Source organism: Abramis brama (assembly GCF_963993115.1).
Source record: "Abramis brama genome assembly, chromosome: 6".
NCBI lineage: Eukaryota > Metazoa > Chordata > Actinopteri > Cypriniformes > Leuciscidae > Abramis > Abramis brama.
Window position 1 is genome coordinate 45,371,839 of NC_139968.1, and position 21,913 is coordinate 45,393,751.

Sequence of the window (21,913 nt, forward strand, 5' to 3'; positions counted from 1 at the left end):
TAGTATTTCATAATTTTGATTTTTTTAATCTCATAATTATAATTTTTTAAGTCATAATTTTGACTTGTCATCTCATAAATAGGACATAGTATATTATCAGTTCAATTTGTCATAATTCCAACTTTGTAAAAATTTTTAATCTCAATTATGATTTAGAATGTCAATTTTGACATTTTATGTCATAACTTTTTGTCATAATTATGACATTAAACAGTCACAATTCTGATTTAGTATGTCAATTTTATAAATTTCGTCTTTTTAATCTCATAGTCATAATTTTCACTTACCACATAATTAGGACATAATCAGAATTTCAACTTCTCATCTAATAATTTTGACTTGTATCAATTATTTTCAATTTCAACTGTTATAATTTTTTAACCTCATATCATGTATAATTCAATTTCAATGTTTTAATCTCAATTACGTTTCAGTATGTCATAATTTCGAGTTATATCATATTTTCGAGTTTTCTCATACATTTTTTTTTTAATCTCATAATTAGGATTTAGTGTCATAATTTCGAGTTATGTCATAATTTTGTCTTTTTCAAGTCAAGTCAAAATCTGTTATAAATAAACAAACAAGGGTGTGTTAGTGTGTTTTAGAGCGCCGTCTGGAGTGTGTGTGTTGCAGTCATTTTGAGCTGAAGGGTTATAGAGTTTACGGGACAGTTAATCACAGAGATCAACCCCTATCACACACACACTCACCCGTGACGCCCGCAACTGTGTCTCCTGCAGTTTTCGTGCCTTTAAGACAATCTAACACACACAAAACTCTCATTAGTGGCACAATGTGTGTGTGTGTGTGTGTTCAGCCAATCCAGTCACAGCTTCTAAATATGAACCCGCGCGTGTGTGAGTCTTTAAACCTCAGTCTAGACACTTGGTTACAGACAAAAACACAAGTCCAGTCTCTGTGTGTGTGTGTGTGTGTGTTTAAGTTCACCTCACACTTTATTCTGCTCAGTAACCATCCACTTACACAGTAAAAGACTGTGAAATATAACAATTTGTCATTCAGGGGCGGGGCTTATCTGAAAAAGTTTGTGATTGGTTGTACAGAAATTAGAAGAAAAATGTTTTTATACACAATTCGCTTAAAAAATGCAAAAGCTGCATATATTTAAGCTTGAAACCTGCTGAATGAAGCCCTTGTAAGGCAATCCGTTCGCTCGGCGGCCATCTTGGAAACGCCCTCGAGCAGCTTTTTATCAACAAAGCTCCGTCTATTTCAACGCAGACAAAAACATTGGGCTAAAAACACTAAGATATGAACACAGTTTTCAGAAAGTGATACACTTTTATGAGTTAAGAAGAAGTTTCTGTCTAGAAATCTAAAAAATATGTCTTCTGGCTCGCGATTGGCCCGTTCGACTGAGAGGCGGGGCTACAGGTGCCATTTTGAGTGCTATGATTTCTCTCGTACCCTTTTAATGACTCTGAATAAACATTCAACGTTTTTTTTGTCAATTTTGACTTTTTAACCTTATGACTTAGTATATCATAATTTCAATTAAATTTAGATTTTTTCTTTTTAATCTCATAACTATGACTTAGTATGTAAGAATTTTGACCTTTAAATGTCACAGCTAAGTAAATTAAAAATGTTCTCGTAATTATTAGATTTGTCAATTTTGACTTCAACTCATAAATATGACATGTCGTAATTTCAACTTTTTGTCGATTTCAATTTATGTCAATTTTTACCTTTTAATCTCATAATTATGATTTAGGATGTCATAATTTAACCGTTTTGTCAATTTCGATTGATGTCAATTTTTATTTTTTAATCTCATAATTATGACTTAGGTATGTAAGAATTTTGACCTTTAAATGTCACAGCTAAGTAAATTTAAATTTTTCTTGAAATTATGAGATTGTCAATTTTGACTTCAACTCATAAATATGACATGTCATAATTTTAACTTTTTGTCGATTTTAATTTATGTCGATTTTTACCTTTTAATCTCATAATTATGATTTAGGATGTCATTTAAACTTTTTGTCAATTTCGATTGATGTCACATTTTTACTTTTTAATCTCATAATTTTGATTTAGTATTTAAGAATTTTGACCTTTAAATGTCACAACTAAGTACATTTAAAATTTTCTCGTAATTATGAGATTGTCAATGTTGACTTCAACTCATAAATATGACTTATGTCATCATTTAAACTTTTTGTCGATTTCAATTTATGTCGATTTTTACCTTTTAATCTCATAATTATGATTTAGGATGTCATTTAAACTTTTTGTCAATTTCGATTGATGTCACATTTTTACTTTTTAATCTCATAATTTTGATTTAGTATTTAAGAATTTTGACCTTTAAATGTCACAACTAAGTACATTTAAAATTTTCTCGTAATTATGAGATTGTCAATTTTGACTTCAACTCATAAATATGACGTCATCATTTAAACTTTTTGTCAATTTCGATTGATGTCACATTTTTACTTTTTAATCTCATAATTATGACTTAGGTATGTAAGAATTTTGACCTTTAAATGTCACAACTAAGTAAATTTTATTTTTTCTCGTAATTATGAGATTGTCAATTTTGACTTAAACTCATAAATATGACTTATGTTATCATTTAAACTTTTTGTCGATTTCAATTTATGTCGATTTTTACCTTTTAATCTCATAATTATGATTTAGGATGTCATAATTTAACCGTTTTGTCAATTTCGATTGATGTCGCATTTTTACTTTTTAATCTCATAATTTTGACTAATCGCCCTTTCAGACAGGACGCATTTATTTCAGTGGCTTGCGCCGCGCGAGGACGGTTTGTTGCTGCGTCGACCAAAGTGTGCGCACAACGGTCAAAGTTTAAAATATTTCAACTTTCGCCGCTGCGCTCTGTGATGATGACCTGAGCGGCCTATATAATCGGGGCATCCAAACAAGCGAGGAAAGCAAAATGGATGAACAGCTAGTGTGTGTCGGAATTTCCGTAGCTATACAATACAAGTTTGTGGTCGTCTAGGGACATCAGAAGAAAAGCTGTGTCATGGAGGCATTTCTCAATTCAAGTTGGCATGTTAGATGCTATCGCTAGCTTCTTAGCACGGGCCAGAGACATATTTTGCTGCTGACCGAAAGGTGGAACAACAATCAAAATGACTATACGTATATACTCCCGCTAGAAGTTTTGACAACTCCGCCTACTTTTCTCTGGCCAGCGTTGCGCAAATCGCTTTGTATCTGAAGGGCTACGCTAAACCCAGCGGCCAGCGCCGCGCATTCTGTCTGAAAGGGCCGAAGTATGTCAGAATCTTGACCTTTAAATGTCCCAACTAAGTACATTTTCAATTTTTCATCTCGTAATTTGTCAGAATTTTGACTTTTAATCGCATAAATATGACTATGTCATCATTTCGACTTTTCATCTCGTAATTATGATTAAGTATCTTAATCGTATCGTATCGTAATTATGATTTACCAAAGCATAATTTTCTTTCTTATCTGACTATTCCGCACACGTGACTACACTACTTTTGAAACGCTCATTATTGCGTTCAGTTTCACATAGTACACACTTCAGTGTATGTACTGCACAGTACGCTAGTGTTGCAGTGCTGACGCAGCCACACACACACACACACACACACACACACACACACACACACAGAGGTCTGTTCCTGCTGGTCTTCCCAGGATTCCTCTGTAAACGCAGGGCTGGGTTGTGTTTAAACACACAGTGGGCCGTCCCACCACTGACCCCCCCCCGCCTCCATCTGCAACGTGGTACGAGCCAAACGTCCCGACACACACTGAGAGAGAATCAGCTGCAGCGAGACACACACACACACACACACACTGACACACAGGAAGTGCTTTTATCCTGAGCATCCCAGCAGAGATCAGGTACTGCGTCCCGGATGTTTATGGGACGTGTATGTGTGTGTGTGTGTGTGTGTGTGTGTGTGTGTGTGTGTTTGAGATGCATTTAATTTCACTGGACTGAGAGGTTTCAATGGAATGTCGTGGAACGTGTGTCACATGATCACGGTAAAGTCACATGACGAGAGTCAAACTCTTCAGTGTTCGGACAGGAAAGTTCTGGTTCGCTTTACCTGTGTTTCAGTGTGGATCTCGATGTTACTGCTGGAAGTGTGTGAATGAAACGTGAGAGGATGAATGTTTCTGTGTCACCTGTGCTGGACTACACTAAGTGTGTGTGAAGCGTGTGTTTGTGACACTGATGATGGACGAGTGTGTCGTCTGCAAACAAGTATCAGACGCCACACTGCTGTACTGTCATTAAACTGAGCTTTCTGACAGAAACCACAGAGTTAGATGGTATATTTCTGCGCCGCCAATCAAACATCAAACAAGTTTTGATGTACAGCAGCGCTTGGTTGCCATGCATTTGCTAGGGTGTTGTGGATGGTTGCTATGTGGTTACTAGGGTGTTCTAAGGGATTACTAGGATGTTGCTAAGTGGTTACTAGGGCAATTTCTAGGGTGTTGTGGCTGGTTGCTATGCAGTTGCTAGAGTGTTGTGGATGGTTGCTATGCAGTTGCTAGGGTGTTCTTGGTGATTGCTAAGATGTTGTTAATTGGTTACAAGGGCAGTTGCTATGGTGTTGTGGCTGGTTGCTATGTGGTTACTAGGGTGTTCTAAGTGATTGCTAGGATGTTGTTAAGTGGTTACTAGGGCAATTTCTAGGGTGTTGTGGCTGGTTGCTATGCAGTTGCTAGAGTGTTGTGGATGTTGCTATGCGGTTGCTAGGGTGTTCTTAGTGATTGCTAGGATGCTAAGTGGTTACAAGGGCAATTTCTATGGTGTTGTGGCTGGTTGCTATGCACTTGTTAGGGTGTTGTGGATGGTTGCTATGTGGTTTCTATGGTGTTCTTAGTGATTGCTAAGATGTTGTTAAGTGTTACTAGGGCAATTGCTATGGTGTTGTGGCTGGTGGCTATGCAGTTGCTAGGGTGTTTTGGATGGTTTCTAGGGTGTTCTTAGTGATTGCTAAGATGTTGTTAAGTGGTTACTAGGGCAATTGCTATGGTGTTGTGGCTGGTGGCTATGTAGTTGCTAGGGTGTTGTGGATGGTTGCTAGGGTGTTCTTAGTGATTGCTAAGATGTTGTTAAGTGTTACTAGGGCAATTGCTATGGTGTTGTGGGTGGTGGCTATGCAGTTGCTAGGGTGTTGTGGATGGTTGCTAGGGTGTTTTTAGTGATTGCTAAGATGTTGTTAAGTGGTTACTAGGGCAATTGCTATGGTGTTGTGGCTGGTGGCTATGCAGTTGCTAGGGTGTTTTGGATGGTTGCTAGGGTGTTCTTAGTGATTGCTAAGATGTTGTTAAGTGGTTACTAGGGCAATTGCTATGGTGTTGTGGCTGGTTGCTATGCAATTGCTATGGTGTTGTGGATGGTTGCTATGTGGTTACTAGGGTGTTCTTAGTGATTGCTAAGATGTTGTTAAGTGGTTACTAGGGTAATTGCTATGGTGTTGTGACTGGTTGCTATGCAGTTGCTAGGGTGTTGTGGCTGGTGGCTATGCAGTTGCTAGTGTTTTGAGGATAATTGCTATATGGTTTCTAGGGTGTTCTAAGTGATTGCTTGGATGCTAAGTGATGAGTGTTTGCAAGGCCATTGCTGGTGTGATGTGCCTTGTTGCTATGTGGTTGCCAGGGAGTTTGTGGCTAGGTTTCTGTGTGCTTTCTTCCTGTCTGGCATGGAAAGTCTCTGTGACCTTCGGGTCCCTCGTTTGACGTGCGTCTGTGGAGTGTTTGTATCGTCCAGCAGGTGTAGATCGCGAGTGAACAGCAGCACTGGTGATGATTGTTACTAGCGCTGTAATGAGTGTGTGTGTGTGTGTTCTCTGCAGATCTGTGTGGTTCTGCTGAGCAGAGGCCTCTGATGTCCCAGCGCTCTCTGCCTGGCACTCCGGTCACACACAAACACCTGCCCATCGACCTGCGCACATCCATGGACGGGAAATACAAGGAGATCGCAGAGGTGTGTGGAACGTGTGTGTGTGTGGAACGTGTGTGTGTGTGTGGAACGTTTGTCTGTGTAACGTGTGTGTGTGTGTGTGTGTAATATGAGTGTGTGGAACGTGTGTGTAATATGAGTGTGTGGAACGTGTGTGTGTATGTGTAATATGAGTGTGTGGAACGTGTGTGACGTGTGTGTGCGCATAACAGTTTTCTGTGTAACGCGTGTGTGTAATATGAGTGTGTGGAACGTGTGTGTGTGTGTGTGTGTGTAATATGAGTGTGTGGAACGTGTGTGCCTGTAATATGAGTGTGTGGAACGTGTGTGACGTGTGTGTGTGTGTAACATTTTTCTTTGTAACAGTTTTCTGTGTAACGCGTGTGTGTAATATGAGTGTGTGGAACGTGTGTGTGTGTGTGTGTGTGTGTGTAATATGAGTGTGGAACGTGTGTGACGTGTGTGGGTGTGCGTAACAGTTTTCTGTGTAATGCGTGTGTGTAATATGAGTGTGTGGAACGTGTGTGTGTGTGTGTAATATGAGTGTGTGGAACTTGTGTGTGTGTGGAACGTGTGTGACGTGTGTGGGTGTGTGTGTGTGTAACAGTTTTCTGTGTAACATGAGTGTGTGGAACGTGTGTGTGTGTGTGTGTGTGTAATATGTGTGTGTGGAACGTGTGTGACGTGTGTGGGTGTGTGTGTGCGTAACAGTTTTCTGTGTAACGCGTGTGTGTAATATGAGTGTGTGGAACGTGTGTGTGTGTAATATGAGTGTGTGGAACGTGTGTGACGTGTGTGGGTGTGTGTGTGTGCGTAACAGTTTTCTGTGTAACGCGTGTGTGTAATATGAGTGTGTGGAACGTGTGTGTGTGTGAGCGTAACGCTTGTCTGTGTAACGTGTGTGTGTAATATGAGTGTGTGGAACGTGTGTGTGGAATATGTGTGTATAATATGATTGCATAACCTGTGTGTGTGTGTGAGACGTGTGTGCATAACGTATGTCTGTGTAATGTATGTGTGATATGAGTGTGTGGAACGTGTATGTGTAATGTTTGTCTGTGTATCGTGTGTAATATGATTGTGGGACCTGTGTGTGTAACGCGTGTGTATTATAAGTGTTTGTAACGTGTGTGTGTGTGTGTGTGTGTGTGTGTGTAATATGGGTGTGTGTAACGTGTGTGTATTACGAGTGTGGAACCTGTGTGTGTGTGTGTGTGTGTGTCCTGTTACTTTATCCTCTACAGTAAAAGACCTGGGTGTTATACTAGACTGCAACCTGTCTTTTGAAAATCATATTTCATATGTTACAAAAACAGCCTTTTTCCACCTTAGAAACATTGCTAAGCTACCTAACATGCTATCAGTTTCTGATGCAGAAAAGTTAGTTCATGCATTCATGACCTCGAGACTAGATTACTGTAATGCTTTATTAGCTGTTTGTCCTGCATCCTCAATAAACAAGCTACAGTTAGTCCAAAATGCAGTCGCTAGAGTTCTTACTAGATCAAGAAAATATGATCATATAACACCGATATTATCATCACTAGGGCTGTAATCAACCAAAGAAAATCTTGGTCGACTAAAGTCCTGAAATTTTCGACTAAAAATCGACTAAAAATGACGTTAGGGAAAAAAAACGTTAAATTAATTAGCTGCGCAATGTGCGCAGTACTTGGTAGCCTTGTTGTCCGCCTAAATGAATTATAAATAAACATAAAAAACTAGTAGGCTATTTGCAGTATATTAAATCGTTTTTGACCTAATTATTTTGCACTGAAATGAGTCTGACACATGAGTCTGTCGGCTCTGCAGCGTTGCATCACGTGCACCTGCGCAATATCAGAGCCTATGATTTACGAAAATAGTACGGTACTATGTTGTCAACTAGTGATATCATCATCAAAAGAACTTTTGAGGAATATGCAACATAATTTAGACAATTGTTTTTGTCATATGTATTATAATAACTGACAGACACTGTCATTTCAGCCGCTCTGTGCAGCTCGTGCAACTGAACATAGGAGCTCAGCTTCGCGGCTGAGACACGAATAGACTATTAACTTAAAGCTTTTACTCTTAAACACAAAAGGTACGTCCACTATAATAAAAAAGAATGTTTATTAAACAAACCAGATCAAGTAATAATATTCAGCAAACCTTATAGTAGCCTACTTTCTTCAATCTGTCTCTCTTCTCCAGTGGGTTGGGCTAATCCAAAAGAAGTGAAAACAAGGGGGGTGTTCTGAAGACAGACTATTACCTGTGAAACAGGGGTGATCTGAAAACACCCCCATTAGCAATTAGTGCTTTCCACCTGATGAAATGAACGCGGCAAAAAATCGACCAATCAGAATTTAGGTCGAGCAAGAACGTATCGACCAAATAATCGACTAATCGACTGGGAGATTACAGCCCTAATCATCACTACACTGGTTACCTATAAAGTTCCGTATTAATTACAAGGTATTGCTACTGACCTATAAAGCCCTAAACGGCTTAGCTCCAGTCTATTTAACCGATCTTCTATCGCCCTATAATCCATCGCGCTCTTTAAGATCACTAAATTCAAGGCTTTTGGTCATACCTAGGATATCCAGATCCACCAAAGGAGGGAGAGCATTTTCACATTTAGCTCCAAAACTCTGGAATAGTCTTCCTGATACTGTTCGTTGCTCAGACTCGCTCTCCCAGTTTAAAACTAGATTAAAGACGCATCTCTTCAGCCAGGCATTCATATAATACTTTTAATCTTACAGTTAAATCCGACCTCTAGTTCATAAACGCCAGAGGAGAACTGGCCCCCGACTGAGCCTGGGTTCTCCCAAGGTTTTTTTTTCTCCATTAGGTCACCTGATGGAGTTTTTCGGTTCCTTGCCACTGTTGCCTTTGGCTTGCTCAGTTGGGGATATTTTGGGAATATTTAATTTAATTTTATCAATCAATAAATTCCACTAGAAACAAACCTTGTTGTATTATTTTAATTTAATACTGTGAAGCTGCTTTGATACAATCTGTATTGTGAAAAGCGCTATACAAATATACTTGACTTGACTTGTGTGTGTGTGTGTAATATGAGTGTGTAACGTGTGTGTAATGCATGTGTTTAATATGAGTGTGTGTGTGTGTGTGTGTGTGTGTGTAATATGAGTGTGTGTAACGTGTGTGTGTGTGTAATATGAGTGTGGGACCTTCGTGTGTACAACGCGTGCGTAACTTGTGTGTGTAATATGAGTGTGTGTGTTATATGAGTGTGTGTAATGTGTGTGTGTAACAGTTGTGTGTGTGTGTGTGTGTGTGTGTGTGTAATATGAGTGTGTTACGTGTGTGTGTGTGTAATATGAGTGTGTGTAACGTGTGTGTGTGTGTGTGTTATATGAGTGTGTGTAACGTGTGTGTGTAACAGTTGTGTGTGTGTATGGTGTGTGTTGTAGGAGCTGCTGGCGAGGAGTATGACAGACAGTGACATGCGCTGCGCTCCGTACGAGTTTCCCGAAGAGAGTCCCATAGAACAACTGGAGGAGAAACGCCACCGTCTGGAGCGACAGATCAGTCAGGATGTCAAGTAAAACACACACACACACACACACACACACACACACACACACACACACACGCACACACACACACTCACGCACGCACGCACGCACGCACACACACACACACACACACACACTCTCACGCACACACAGTCCACTCTGATAACGTCCGCTGACTGATCCAGATTACACGTCTGTTGTGAGGACACACACACACTGACACACACACACTGACACACACACACTGACACACACACTGACACACACACTGACACACACACACACACACACACACACACTGTGTCCTAACCTGGTTTACTAACTCATTTTTCCATACGCACTGAAAGTGAGTCTCAGCTAATCTGAATATATTAGATGTTTAATGTACATTATGCGAAGTGTGATTTTTGTGATTTATCGCTAGCATTAACACATTAGTGACGGGTCACACTGTATGAAAAAATAAAAAATAATGAATAATTGTAATTTTATTTTTATAATATTTTGTTTTATATGTATATATGAGACAAATATTAATAAACATTATTTATAAAATAAATTATAAATTTAGTAATAAATTAATTATTATTAGCGTTAACAGATATTACTTATATTTAAAAAAATAATTAAATATTAATAATATTAGTTTTTAATTATATATTTTTTCTACACAGAATAACAGACCCAAGTTAAAATTCTGTCATATAATTATTATTAAGTAAAAAAAATATACAAACTAATTACATACAATAATACAGTAAAATAATATATTAGATAAAAATATAAAATTTGAACAATAATAATAATACATAAATGCATAATAAATACAAATACAATTTTTTTTATTAATAATATTTGATAATATTATTTATGTATTATTAATAATAAACTATTTGAATGTATTATTTAAAATAAACTTGTAATTTAAATGAAGTAAATGTACAGCAACTTTCTCTTCTACATGAGATGCAAACGGAGAACTCGATGTTCGTGATTCCATAAAAAGATTCAGTTCAAAGGAGTCGCTGATGTGTGAATCATTCGCCGCCGGCTGTGGATCGTGGGAAACTCCGAGTGTTTGAACATCACACAACATAACGTGTTTTTCTGAAGCGCTTGTAATCGCTGCACCTGCTCACGCGTTGTGTTTGTGATCTGTGTGAATTCTTTGCTTCCCAAAACACCCTGACAAACAGCAGACGTTCATAAACACACAGTTTGGCTGCGTTTCATCAGTTTGTGTGTGTGTGTGTTTCGGTTTGTGTCGCTTACAGATGCTTAAACACACACACACACACACACACACTTTCTGCTCGGATGGAGAGTTTCAGATTCCCTCGGCTGCTGTTTAAATGAACAGTTCTTTACAGAAATCAATCAGCGTCAGTCAGAGTGATTTATACTCTCTTCTCGTGTGTGTGTGTGTGTGTGTGTGTGTTACTCACTCAAATCTGCTGCTTTGCCTCACATCCTTCAAGGCTTGAGCCAGAGATTCTGCTGCGAGCCAAACAAGACTTCATGAAAATAGACAGCGCAACCGACCTGGAGTGAGTCTCTGCTTTCCGTCCGTCCGTCTGTGTGTGTGTGTGTGTGTCTCTCATGGTGTGTGTGTTCATCAGGTATATGCAGGACAGTCATGAGGACGCGGTGGACCAGCATCATATGGAGCGCGAGATGCTCGTAGAAAAAGAGTTCCAGCGCGTGTCCATCTCGGGAGAGGAGAAGTGTGGGGTGAGAACGAGGGAAACACACACTGCACACAGAGCTTCAGTTAGAAAATACTGTAATATTATATCAATAATACTAAAACACTGATCAAAACAACCAAAAATAACTTGAAAATGCTAATTTTACATTTAGCTAATGTAGAAATTACTAATAAAACAAAAACATCTTTATCGGTATTGATTTTTTTGTACTGGAAAACACAAAACAACTAAAATGTTCTTAAAACAAGATCAATTAAAAGTGTTTCATGTGATATTAAAAATTGTTATGAAATTCACAAATGTTCTAATATTAAAATCAGCCGTTCACTTTTATTTATTTTTTATTATGATGGAAATTTATATTTCTATATATACTAATGCATTATAACAAGTTAAAGTATAAATTAACAACAGTTAATGTTTTTTATTATTTGAATTCAAAATATGAATAAATACTATAATTGTATGTAAATAATATTAAAGAAATTATAAAAAATCAAAACAATCAATTAAAATTCAATTGAAATGCAATGTTAAATGTACAAATATAGAAATTACTAATAAAACGTAAAATAAAGTTTAAAATGTATATATGTTATGATAAACTGTTTTTAATATTAGAATTATTATAAAATTATTCTACTGTTGAAATCAGAGAATGTTATACATATTTTGTTTTTGCAGGTTACTTTCATGTCATTTTCACTTTAGATTTAGTGAGGTTTAAGATTAAAACATGAAACACAAATCTGTTTTGTTAAAGATATTAAATTCTCTAGGTTTTGTTCTCAAATTAATCTTGTTTTAAGGATGTTTAGATATTTTACTGGAAAACAGGATAAATATAATGATATTCTTGTATACTGATTATTGTATTCCACATTTGTAAGTCTTAAGAAAATTAATAAATCAAGTGAGAATCAATAATATAATTTAATCAATTATCAGTATGTGAATAAATGTATTAAAAATTCAGTTTTTTATATTTAAAACCAGTGTTGTTGTTAACTAAAACTCTAAAAAATATTTTTGTTAACTTATATAAAGCTGAAATAAAACATAAACATCAGATAATTAATTAGAAAATTAGAAATGTTGCCATGGCAACTAAGTGAAAAAACTTCAAGTTGAAGTACTACAATGACTAAAACTAAAATTATTGTTATTATTATTTATTTTGCAAAAGCACATAAAGCTTAGTAAAATGTAAGTTAAAAAGAGAACTGAAAATATAAAAAAGCCAATTCAAAATATTGATAAATAAGAAAATCGAGGATGCAATATTAAATTTAGCTAATATAGAAATTATTTTAATAAAATACAAAACAATTCTGTATCATTACCGCTAGTGTGTTCAGGTGCCGTTCACCGATCTGGTGATCTGTGTGTGGTGAAGGTCCTTTAATATCTCAGAATAATAAATTATATTATCTCAAAATAAAATAAAAATCCTCTAAGTTCTCTCTAAGGTTTGTTCTTAAATTTATTATCTCACGAAAATAAATTCTATTATTTCAAGATATTAAATTATATTATCTCAAAATAAATAAAAAATCCTCTAAGTTTTCTCTAAGGTTTGTTCTTAAATTTATTATCTCAAGAAAATAAATTCAAGAATATATTTCTCTAAGGTTTGTTCTTAGATGTATTATCTTAACATTTTAAATTCTATTATCTCAAGATATAAAATTCATTTATTTCCTAAGTTCTGTAAGATTTGTTTTCAAATTCATCTTGTTTTTTTGACTGGAAAACAGGGCAAATAACCCTATTCCTAATGATCCACTGATGCATTAGAGATTTCCGCTGGTGTGTTCAGGTGCCGTTCACTGATCTGGTGGACGCAGCAGGTGAAGGCCCTTTAATATCTCAACATATTCAATTCTCTAAGTTTTCTCTAAGGTTTGTTCTTAAATTTATTATCTCAAGAAAATAAATTATATTATCTCAAGATATTAAGATATTAAATTCTCTAAGTTTTCTCTAAAGTTTGTTCTTAAATGTATTATCTCAAGAAAATAAATTATATTATCTCAAGATATTGAATTCTATTATCTCAAGATATTAAGACTAAGATTAAGGGATTAAGGCACTTTCACCGAAAACAGTTCTATAATAGAAACCCAACTTTACTCTAAGTTTTTTTTTCTTAAACACTTTATATGCTGTTTAAAAGACAAATTTTCTTCTAAAAGAAAAACCAAGATATTTATAGACTGATACTCGTTCAATTACTTTCTAATCTAGTGTAACAATTTGACAAGCATCTCCTGTTTTCTTAAACTCTAAGGTTTGTTCTTAAATTTATTATCTCAAGAAAATAAATTATATTATCTCAAGATATTAAGATATTAAATTCTCTAAGTTTTCTCTAAAGTTTGTTCTTAAATGTATTATCTCAAGAAAATAAATTATATTATCTCAAGATATTAAGATATTAAATTCTCTAAGTTTTCTTTAAAGTTTGTTCTTAAATGTATTATCTCAAGAAAATAAATTATATTATCTTAAGATATTAAGATATTAAATTCTCTAAGTTTTCTCTGAAGTTTGTTCTTAAATGTATTATCTCAAGAAAATAAATTATATTATCTCAAGATATTAAGATATTAAATTCTCTAAGTTTTCTCTTAAGTTTGTTCTTAAATGTATTATCTCAAGAAAATAAATTATATTATCTTAAGATATTAAATTCTCTAAGTTTTCTCTAAGGTTTGTTCTTAAATGTATTATCTCAAGAAAATAAATTATATTATCTCAAGATATTGAATTCTATTATCTCAAGATATTAAGACTAAGATTAAGGGATTAAGGCACTTTCACCGAAAACAGTTCTATAACAGAAACCCAACTTTACTCTGTTTTTTTTTTTCTTAAACACTTTATATGCTGTTTAAAAGACAAATTTTCTTCTAAAAGAAAAACCAAGATATTTATAGACTGATACTCGTTCAATTACTTTCTAATCTAGTGTAACAATTTGACAAGCATCTCCTGTTTTCCTTGATTTAGAAAAGCACATCACTTTAGTTTTATCTGAGTTTACTACAAGTCTCAATTTATGAAGATTCTTCTGGATAATTTTAAAAGCAGATTGCAGATCTTCTATGGCACTTGTCAAGGACGGGGCAGAACAATACAAAATGGTATCATCCGCATAAAAATGACACTCTGCTTTTGTTACATTCTGACACAAGTCATTTATATAAATAGTAAACAAAATGGGACCCAAAATGGACCCCTGGGGGACACCCTTTTGTATAAGTAATGAGTTTGAGGACACACCATCAGCCTGAACATAGTTGCCAAACCATTTGACAGCTTTTGGAGACGTTCCAGTATCCAGCAATCTCTGAGACAGGACATGTGGTCAACTGTGTCAAACGCCTTTGAAAGATCTCAGAACAGCGCAGTACAATATTCTTTACAGTCAATAGCACTTATGAAATCATTTAACACTTTCATAGTGGCAGTGACAGTGCTGTGTTTTTTACGAAAACCCGACTGCAAATCATTAAAAATAGTCTTTCAACTGGTCCCTATAAGCCCTTCTAAAACCTTGGCTAAAGCAGATTGCTTAGATATTGGCCTATAATTATTTGGATTTGATCTGTCACCACCCTTTAATAAAGGAGTGACATATGCTGACTTCAATACACTCGGTATTACTCCAGTTTCAATAGTCAGGTTGAAAATGTGTGTCAAAGGTTCTGCAATATGTTCAGCAGCAATATTTACAAAAGTATGGATCCAACCCATCCGGACCAGCGGATTTCTTAGCATTTAACTTTATAAGAGCATCATATACCTCCTGCGTTGCAAGAGGAACAAGATCAAGATCGATAGGCACATTTTCCCTAGACAAAGAGTTGTCCTCTTGTCTCCTCTGTTGTGTTGCAGGCTCAGACAACAACCCAGAAGATATAAAGTGCTAGTATCTAGCATACATTCCCTGTCTGTAATCATTTTTATCATTCAGCTTCAATATATGTGGCATGACAGTATCCCTAGAGTCAGAAGACAGTGATTTTATAACTTTCCAAAACATAGAGGGATTAGCTGATCACATATTTAATTGACATAAAAATCTGATTTTGCTTCACGTGTTTGAGAGACACATTTGTTTCTCAGGTGCCTAAAATGTTGCCAGTCTGAGCTATTTTTGGGATTTCTTTGCCATTGACCAAGCAAGATCACTCATGAATTAGATCAGACAATTTCTCTGAAAACCACGGATTATCACACCCTTTAATCTTATATTTCTTAAAAGGAGCATGCTTGTTTATAATGTCCAAAAATAGTGATTTAAAATATTGCAGCGCTATTTCGGGATCAGATTCTCCGTGGTCCAGTCTCAAAGATTAAGATCAATAAAAAAAGCTTGTTCACAGAACGACTTCAGATTTCCCTTAATTATAATACGCGGTTTACATTTCGATATCCTGGTGTCTCTCAAACCTGCAGTAACGTAGTGATCACTCATATCATTTGCAAAAACAGCAGTAGCTTTGTATTTCTGCGGCACATTTGTTAAAAACAAATCAAGGAGCGTAGAATTTTCAGGATGTTTGGGATTTGGCCTTGTAGGCGAGTCTATAATTTAGATCAGATTCGCGGAGTCACAAAAACTTTTAATTTGATCAAATGCAGGAGTTAGCCAGTCCCGATTTAAGTCACCCATTAAAACCACTTCGGTATATTTATAGATGACAAACAATCAGACAATGAGGCGCAGAAGGAGGTCTTTAGCATCCCGCAACTGTCAGAACATAATTCTGCGATAATTCAATTTTCAATGCAATTCAAATTGTCTAGGCCTATTGCCTGCAAACAACTTTTTACGTAGATCGCCACCTTTAGCACGACGATCAGTACGAAATAAATGATACCCTCCATATAAATATATCACTATCAGGAATGGATCTACCCAGCCAAGTCTCAGATAACACCATAATATCAACATGTGTCGATTTGGCCCAAATTCTGACCATATCAATGTTTGGTAATAGACTTCTCACATTTATGTACATGAGATCATCTCGCTCACAGGACCTGGGTTATGTTTCCTGACATCAGCAACATAAGTGTAATAATAATACATTTCGACTCGCGTGTATCAAGACTTTTAGAGTCCGCACTCATTGTGATTTTGGGCCTCAAGAGTTTTTTGATGGAATAAAACAGTCACTTAAAAGGAGCAGGCTTGAAAGATGTTTCGAGTTTCCATGTAGTGAAACCAGGCTCATGCCTTACATCCAGCTCTCCTGACTGCCGACCCGATCCTGTGCAGAGCCAGTACCCTTTGATCGTGATAAACATATAAATGCATTTAAGGAAACGTTATAGTTACTCACTAGGACCTCCCGGTGCACTTCATACTCACAGACACTAGCGGCGCCAGGATTTGCTGGGGCTCAAAAGTAAAAATTGATCTCTATAATTAAATCAAAATATAAATGCACAATATAAGTTACTGAAGGCAAGAGTTCTGGTGCAAGCATACCGATGCGTTTCTTTCTGAATTTAAATGAAAACAAGTTGCTTTGCTTTGCGTTTCATATTAGCTAATAGCTACCGTCTGTCTCATTGAGCTTGCTTGAAAAGCTTGCGCGCCAAAGTCATTGGATCACTTGCTGGTGACGATGCAGCCTGTGGGCAGGCTTAAGAGTTCACACGTGGGGTAGAAGCCGCTGATTGGCTGAGAAGCTTTCACTCAAAGCTTTCCTCGGGCTGCTTATTGGATGAACTGCTAGAATGAAAATCACTCACTACTCACTATAGGCCTGGGTCAAACTGGGCGGGCCCGGACCTAAAATGCCCAATGGTAGCGCCATGGCTGCTCACAGAGCAGGGTATCCGGAGTGTAGCTAGTGGAGACCCAAGGTTATAGCTAGTGGAGACCCAAGGTTATAGCTAGTGGAGACCCAAGGTTATAGCTAGTGGAGACCCAAGGTTATAGCTAGTGGAGACCCAGGCTGTAGCTGGAGCAGGAAAAGTGATGCAGGTTTACACCGAAAGTAGAGGAACACACTCCTAGTCCAAAAAGAAAAAACAGTACTGCTTTTTCGAGCTTAAAACAAACCCCACAGCTGCAGATGGTTTGTAGTTAAAGGGCCAGACTGATTAGGCACAGCACATGGAGTAGTTCTCCAACTCTGGTAAAACTTTTCAATTGGGTTGCACCAAACTTTAAGGCAAAATAATTTTGTTAGAGAGGATGTTAAAATCCATTAAAAAACAAACAAACACTAAACAGAACAAAGGATAGGCTGCCATCTTGGAAAGTGGGCGGGGACAAAAAAAGGATGTGTCATTGTGATTTCCGCTGGTGTGTTCAGGTGCCGTTCACGGATCTGGTGGACGCAGCGAAGTGTGTGGTGAAGGCCCTGTTCATCAGAGAGAAGTACATCACTCTATCTCTGCAGAGCTTCTGTAAGACCACGACTCGATCCCTGCAGGAGCTCAACCAGAGACCGCTGGACCTCAGCGTCTTCGAGGACCTGCGCGGGAGCCCCGTCGACTCAGGTGTGTGACACACACACACACACACACACGCATGTCCACAACATAGAATAGAAAATAAAACATTATTGTCATTGCTTTTAAAATACAACGAAATTGCGTACCATGTACCATACCATACACATTAACATAAATACACACACAGATAAATAGAGTTGCACTCATACTCCGCTGTATATTGGCCAAGTACATAATATAATGACAAATGAGCAAATAATTAAAGCTATGAAATATGAAATATGGGGTGCAGAGATATTATGTGTGTTAATTCTCTTAATCCAATTACCACCACTCAACCCCGCGCTGACGTGTGTGTGTGTGTGTGTGTGTGTGTGTGTGTGTGTGTCTCTCTCAGACATGCGCGTTCACATGCCGGTGTCAGAAACACACCCGTATGACGGGCAACACCTGAAGAATCTGCCGCCGGACGCCGGATACACCTATGCGATGGTGGACGGGGTCATTCACGTCTACACCGCTCAAAACCCCACGGACAAGTGAGTTTCGGGGAAGAACCCACTGAAAACTTCTCCTAAAGGGGGCTTTCGCACCAGATAGTTCTAGGAACTCGCCACCAGGGTGTTTCCCTGAGAACTAATGGTTCTCTTACACCGTGTCCTAACCAGACGCGATGAGATTCCAGCGACAAATACTTCTGTCCACACTAGATGCGGCGCGACTGCGAGATGCGTCAAAATCAATCAAAACCCACAGCCAATCAGAACAGCGTGTGGGCGGAGTCAGCCAATCAGAACAGTGTGTGGGCGGAGTCAGACAATCAGAACAGCGTGTGGGCGGAGTCAGTCAATCAGAACAGAGTGTGGGCGGAGTCAGCCAATCAGAGCATCGTGTGGGCGGAGTCTCGCGGCACCAGAGAGTAATCTTGACGGTAGTGATGGGAAGTCCGGTTCTTTTCCCGCGAACCGGTTCTTTTGGACAGTTCATTTCAATGAACCGGTTCAAAAAAACGTCAAATTCTATCAAATTCTAAATGACGTCAATTCTATCATCCTGGCGGATAAAAATACATTCAAATAAAGGCATTTGTAATCATAACTTAAGTTAAATAATAGTACTCATCGTCATAATCATCTTGGATAAGTTTCTTACATTTACGTTTTGAAAATGAACCCTGAAGTAGGCTACAGGTAATATGTCTTAAAGATCTAAAGTGAATAAACTGGTCTTCATCATTTTTATTTTATTTGTAATTAAATAAACTTGAGAAGGTTCCTCCGGAGCGAAAGCCCCTAAAGAGCTAAATTTAGCTTAGCCTTCTATTGGGGACGTCCTAGAAAGAAGAACTGGATCATGAAGACACACGTGTACAGCAGAGAAGCAAACAACTCAATACTCTAATGAACAACAACACATTAGTGGATAAATAATGACTTCATCCTCAGAAATTACAAAAATTCCATGTAATAGAGACATCAGTAGCTTTATTAGTTTCAGTGATACTTGGTAAAAGGATTTCATTAAACACATCTTTAAGATATAATATCTTTATGTTGTTTCTACATTCATTTGGAGATTTCAATGTAAAAATTATGTATTTTTGCACATATTTTGCACATTTTTACATATTTTAATGTTAGCTGCAATTAAATTAGAGTGTTTTAATCGACTGATAGCACTAATTTACGTGAATAAATATTGTAGTTTTACTTTAAAAGTAAATAATAAAAGAGCCGCACAATGAGGTGCATTCTGGGATCTCTAGTCAGGATGCAGAATTTAAACAAAGTAGAATCTGTGTTATTATCGTTAACTAAAACTATTTAAAAAAAGGTTAATTTAAAAGAAATATATATAAAACGTAGTTATTTAAGTTAGAATCAGATCTTGCCAGAGTTATTATTGCCAAATTAAACTTAATTTAGCTGAAAATTTCTCATTTTCATTTAGTTTATGTTGAAGAACTAAAATTACTAGAACTAAAACTATCAATAATATAAAAAATGAAAATACAATATTAAATTGGGATAATATTAGAAATGACTAAATAAATAATGCTGTCAACACAACAATGCTGTATTTTTGAAGAAATAATCTTCAAAGATGTCAATCAGTGTATTTTAAGTTCAGTGTTTAGTATGTAAATTGATCTGCCAGTGTTTGGGTGTGTGTGTGTGTGTGTGTGTGTGTGTGTGTGTGTGTGCAGGAGCACAGAACTGGACCTGCCGTATCCAGACCTGCAGGAATACATCGGCGAGATGAACGTCATGATGGCGCTCATCATCAACGGCCCCGTGTGAGTGACGGATTACCCAGCATGCACTGGGCTCGCTGTACGTGCGTGTGTCTGACGTGTCGTGTTTCCACAGGAAGTCGTTCTGTTACCGGCGGTTACAGTATCTGAGCTCCAAGTTTCAGATGCACGTTCTCCTGAACGAGATGAAGGAGCTCGCCTCGCAGAAGCAAGTGCCACACCGAGACTTCTACAACATACGCAAGGTCACACACTTCACCAGTCGTCCAATCAGCGGAAGCATCCGGAGCTTGAGTTCAAGGGCCAATCAGAACACAGAATAACTTTAAATTAGTAGGACTAAAAAAAATGGAAATATCAATTAATAAATCATTAAATCAACTGAGAAATAGATTATAAACATGTGGATGAATAGATAGAATCGGCATCTTTAATCATCAAAGATAATCAATATATACATCAAAAAGCAAACTAAAATAACAAAATACAATATTAATGGAGAATGTTAGATTTAAATATCCACGGTAATAAAATTATGAATAAAATACTAATTAAATGACTAATATTATAATTAAATATCAAAATAAAACGTTTAAATATTTTAACTAATAATAAATTATATAATTATACATATAATTTAAAAAAATACTGTATACTGTATAAAAAAAATAACTATAATAATGTGCAATATTAAAATATATAGAATATTAAATATAAGATAATTTAATAAATCAACATTTTGAAAGGAATAATATATAAATAACTATATACAGTATATGTTATTTTTCAATTGTATTTAAATGCATTTAAATATTTTATATTCATTCATTTAATATTACGTATATAACATAAATATTACGGATAATAATATTATGTACCATGTATGATATCTAATATTTTTTGAAATAATCAACAATATTAATGTAAAATTTTTGAATATTAAAATATATAGAATATTGAATGTAATGATATTTATCAAATTTAATTAGGAATTAAAGAAAAAACTAAATTCATAAATAAGATATATTTAAATTGTATTTTTAAAAGAAAATATTAGATATTATATAAAATATATTTATCTTAGAAAATTATAATTTATCAAATAATGCACGTTATTAGAATATTAAAATATATATATTATTAGAATATAAGAGAATTAATACAAATTAAGTTACTAATATAGGAATAATAATAAGAATGAAGATAGTTTTACTGTATAATAAATTTAAATTCTATAATATAATTCTAAATATATTATTATAGAAAGAATATATTAAAAAATATCTAACTAATATATATTTATTTATATATATATATATATATATATATATATATATATATATATATATATATATATATATATATATAATCTATTGATTTTTCTATTGTTTAAGCCAGTTCAATTCCAAATACAACTTATGATTTAAAGGAAGACTTTCAGAATTTTGGCTGAGCAAAACAATGCAGAAAGGTTCCAGAAGAAACGGTTGTTGTTATACTCTTGCGTCCGTCAGGTGGACACACACATCCACGCCTCGTCCTGCATGAACCAGAAGCATCTCCTGCGCTTCATCAAGCGAGCGATGAAGAAATACCCGGACGAGATCGTGCGAGTGCAGGACGGCCGAGGACAGACGCTGATGGAGGTGTTCGAGAACATGAACCTGACGGCGTACGACCTCAGCGTCGACACACTCGACATGCACGCGGTAAGACCTCCAGCGCTGTGTGTGTGTGTGTGTGACGCCTGGTTAATACATTTAATACATTTTTAGCTAGCTGTGATTTTGTACATTTCTGAAATACATAACTTAGTTTCCTCTGATAACAGATCATATGTAAGGTGGACTCATGCACTTTCTGTAAAGCTGCTCTGAAACGATGTGTGTTGTGAAACGTGAATTGAATTGAATTTAAAGGAAGACATTTCTTAAATTTAGAATTTTGGATGAGAAGAACAATGCAGAATATGAAGCGC

General features: G+C 36.2%; 1 protein-coding gene across 5 annotated transcripts in view; it reads left to right on the forward strand.

Moving 5' to 3' along the window:
- The window catches only part of ampd2a (adenosine monophosphate deaminase 2a), a 36,030-nt gene that overhangs the window by 2,948 nt on the left and 11,169 nt on the right, over window positions 1-21,913 (forward strand). For 3 of the 5 annotated variants that reach the window (XM_084117779.1, XM_084117777.1, XM_084117780.1), the window contains exons 2-10: window positions 5,850-5,980; window positions 9,388-9,518; window positions 10,971-11,039; window positions 11,112-11,223; window positions 17,540-17,726; window positions 18,079-18,220; window positions 19,888-19,977; window positions 20,051-20,180; window positions 21,450-21,644. In XM_084117779.1, coding sequence (XP_083973905.1) covers window positions 5,850-5,980; window positions 9,388-9,518; window positions 10,971-11,039; window positions 11,112-11,223; window positions 17,540-17,726; window positions 18,079-18,220; window positions 19,888-19,977; window positions 20,051-20,180; window positions 21,450-21,644 — 1,187 coding nt within the window. The remainder of the gene's footprint in view (window positions 1-5,849; window positions 5,981-9,387; window positions 9,519-10,970; window positions 11,040-11,111; window positions 11,224-17,539; window positions 17,727-18,078; window positions 18,221-19,887; window positions 19,978-20,050; window positions 20,181-21,449; window positions 21,645-21,913) is intronic. The other 2 variants (XM_084117781.1, XM_084117778.1) reach the window with 1 other exon arrangement.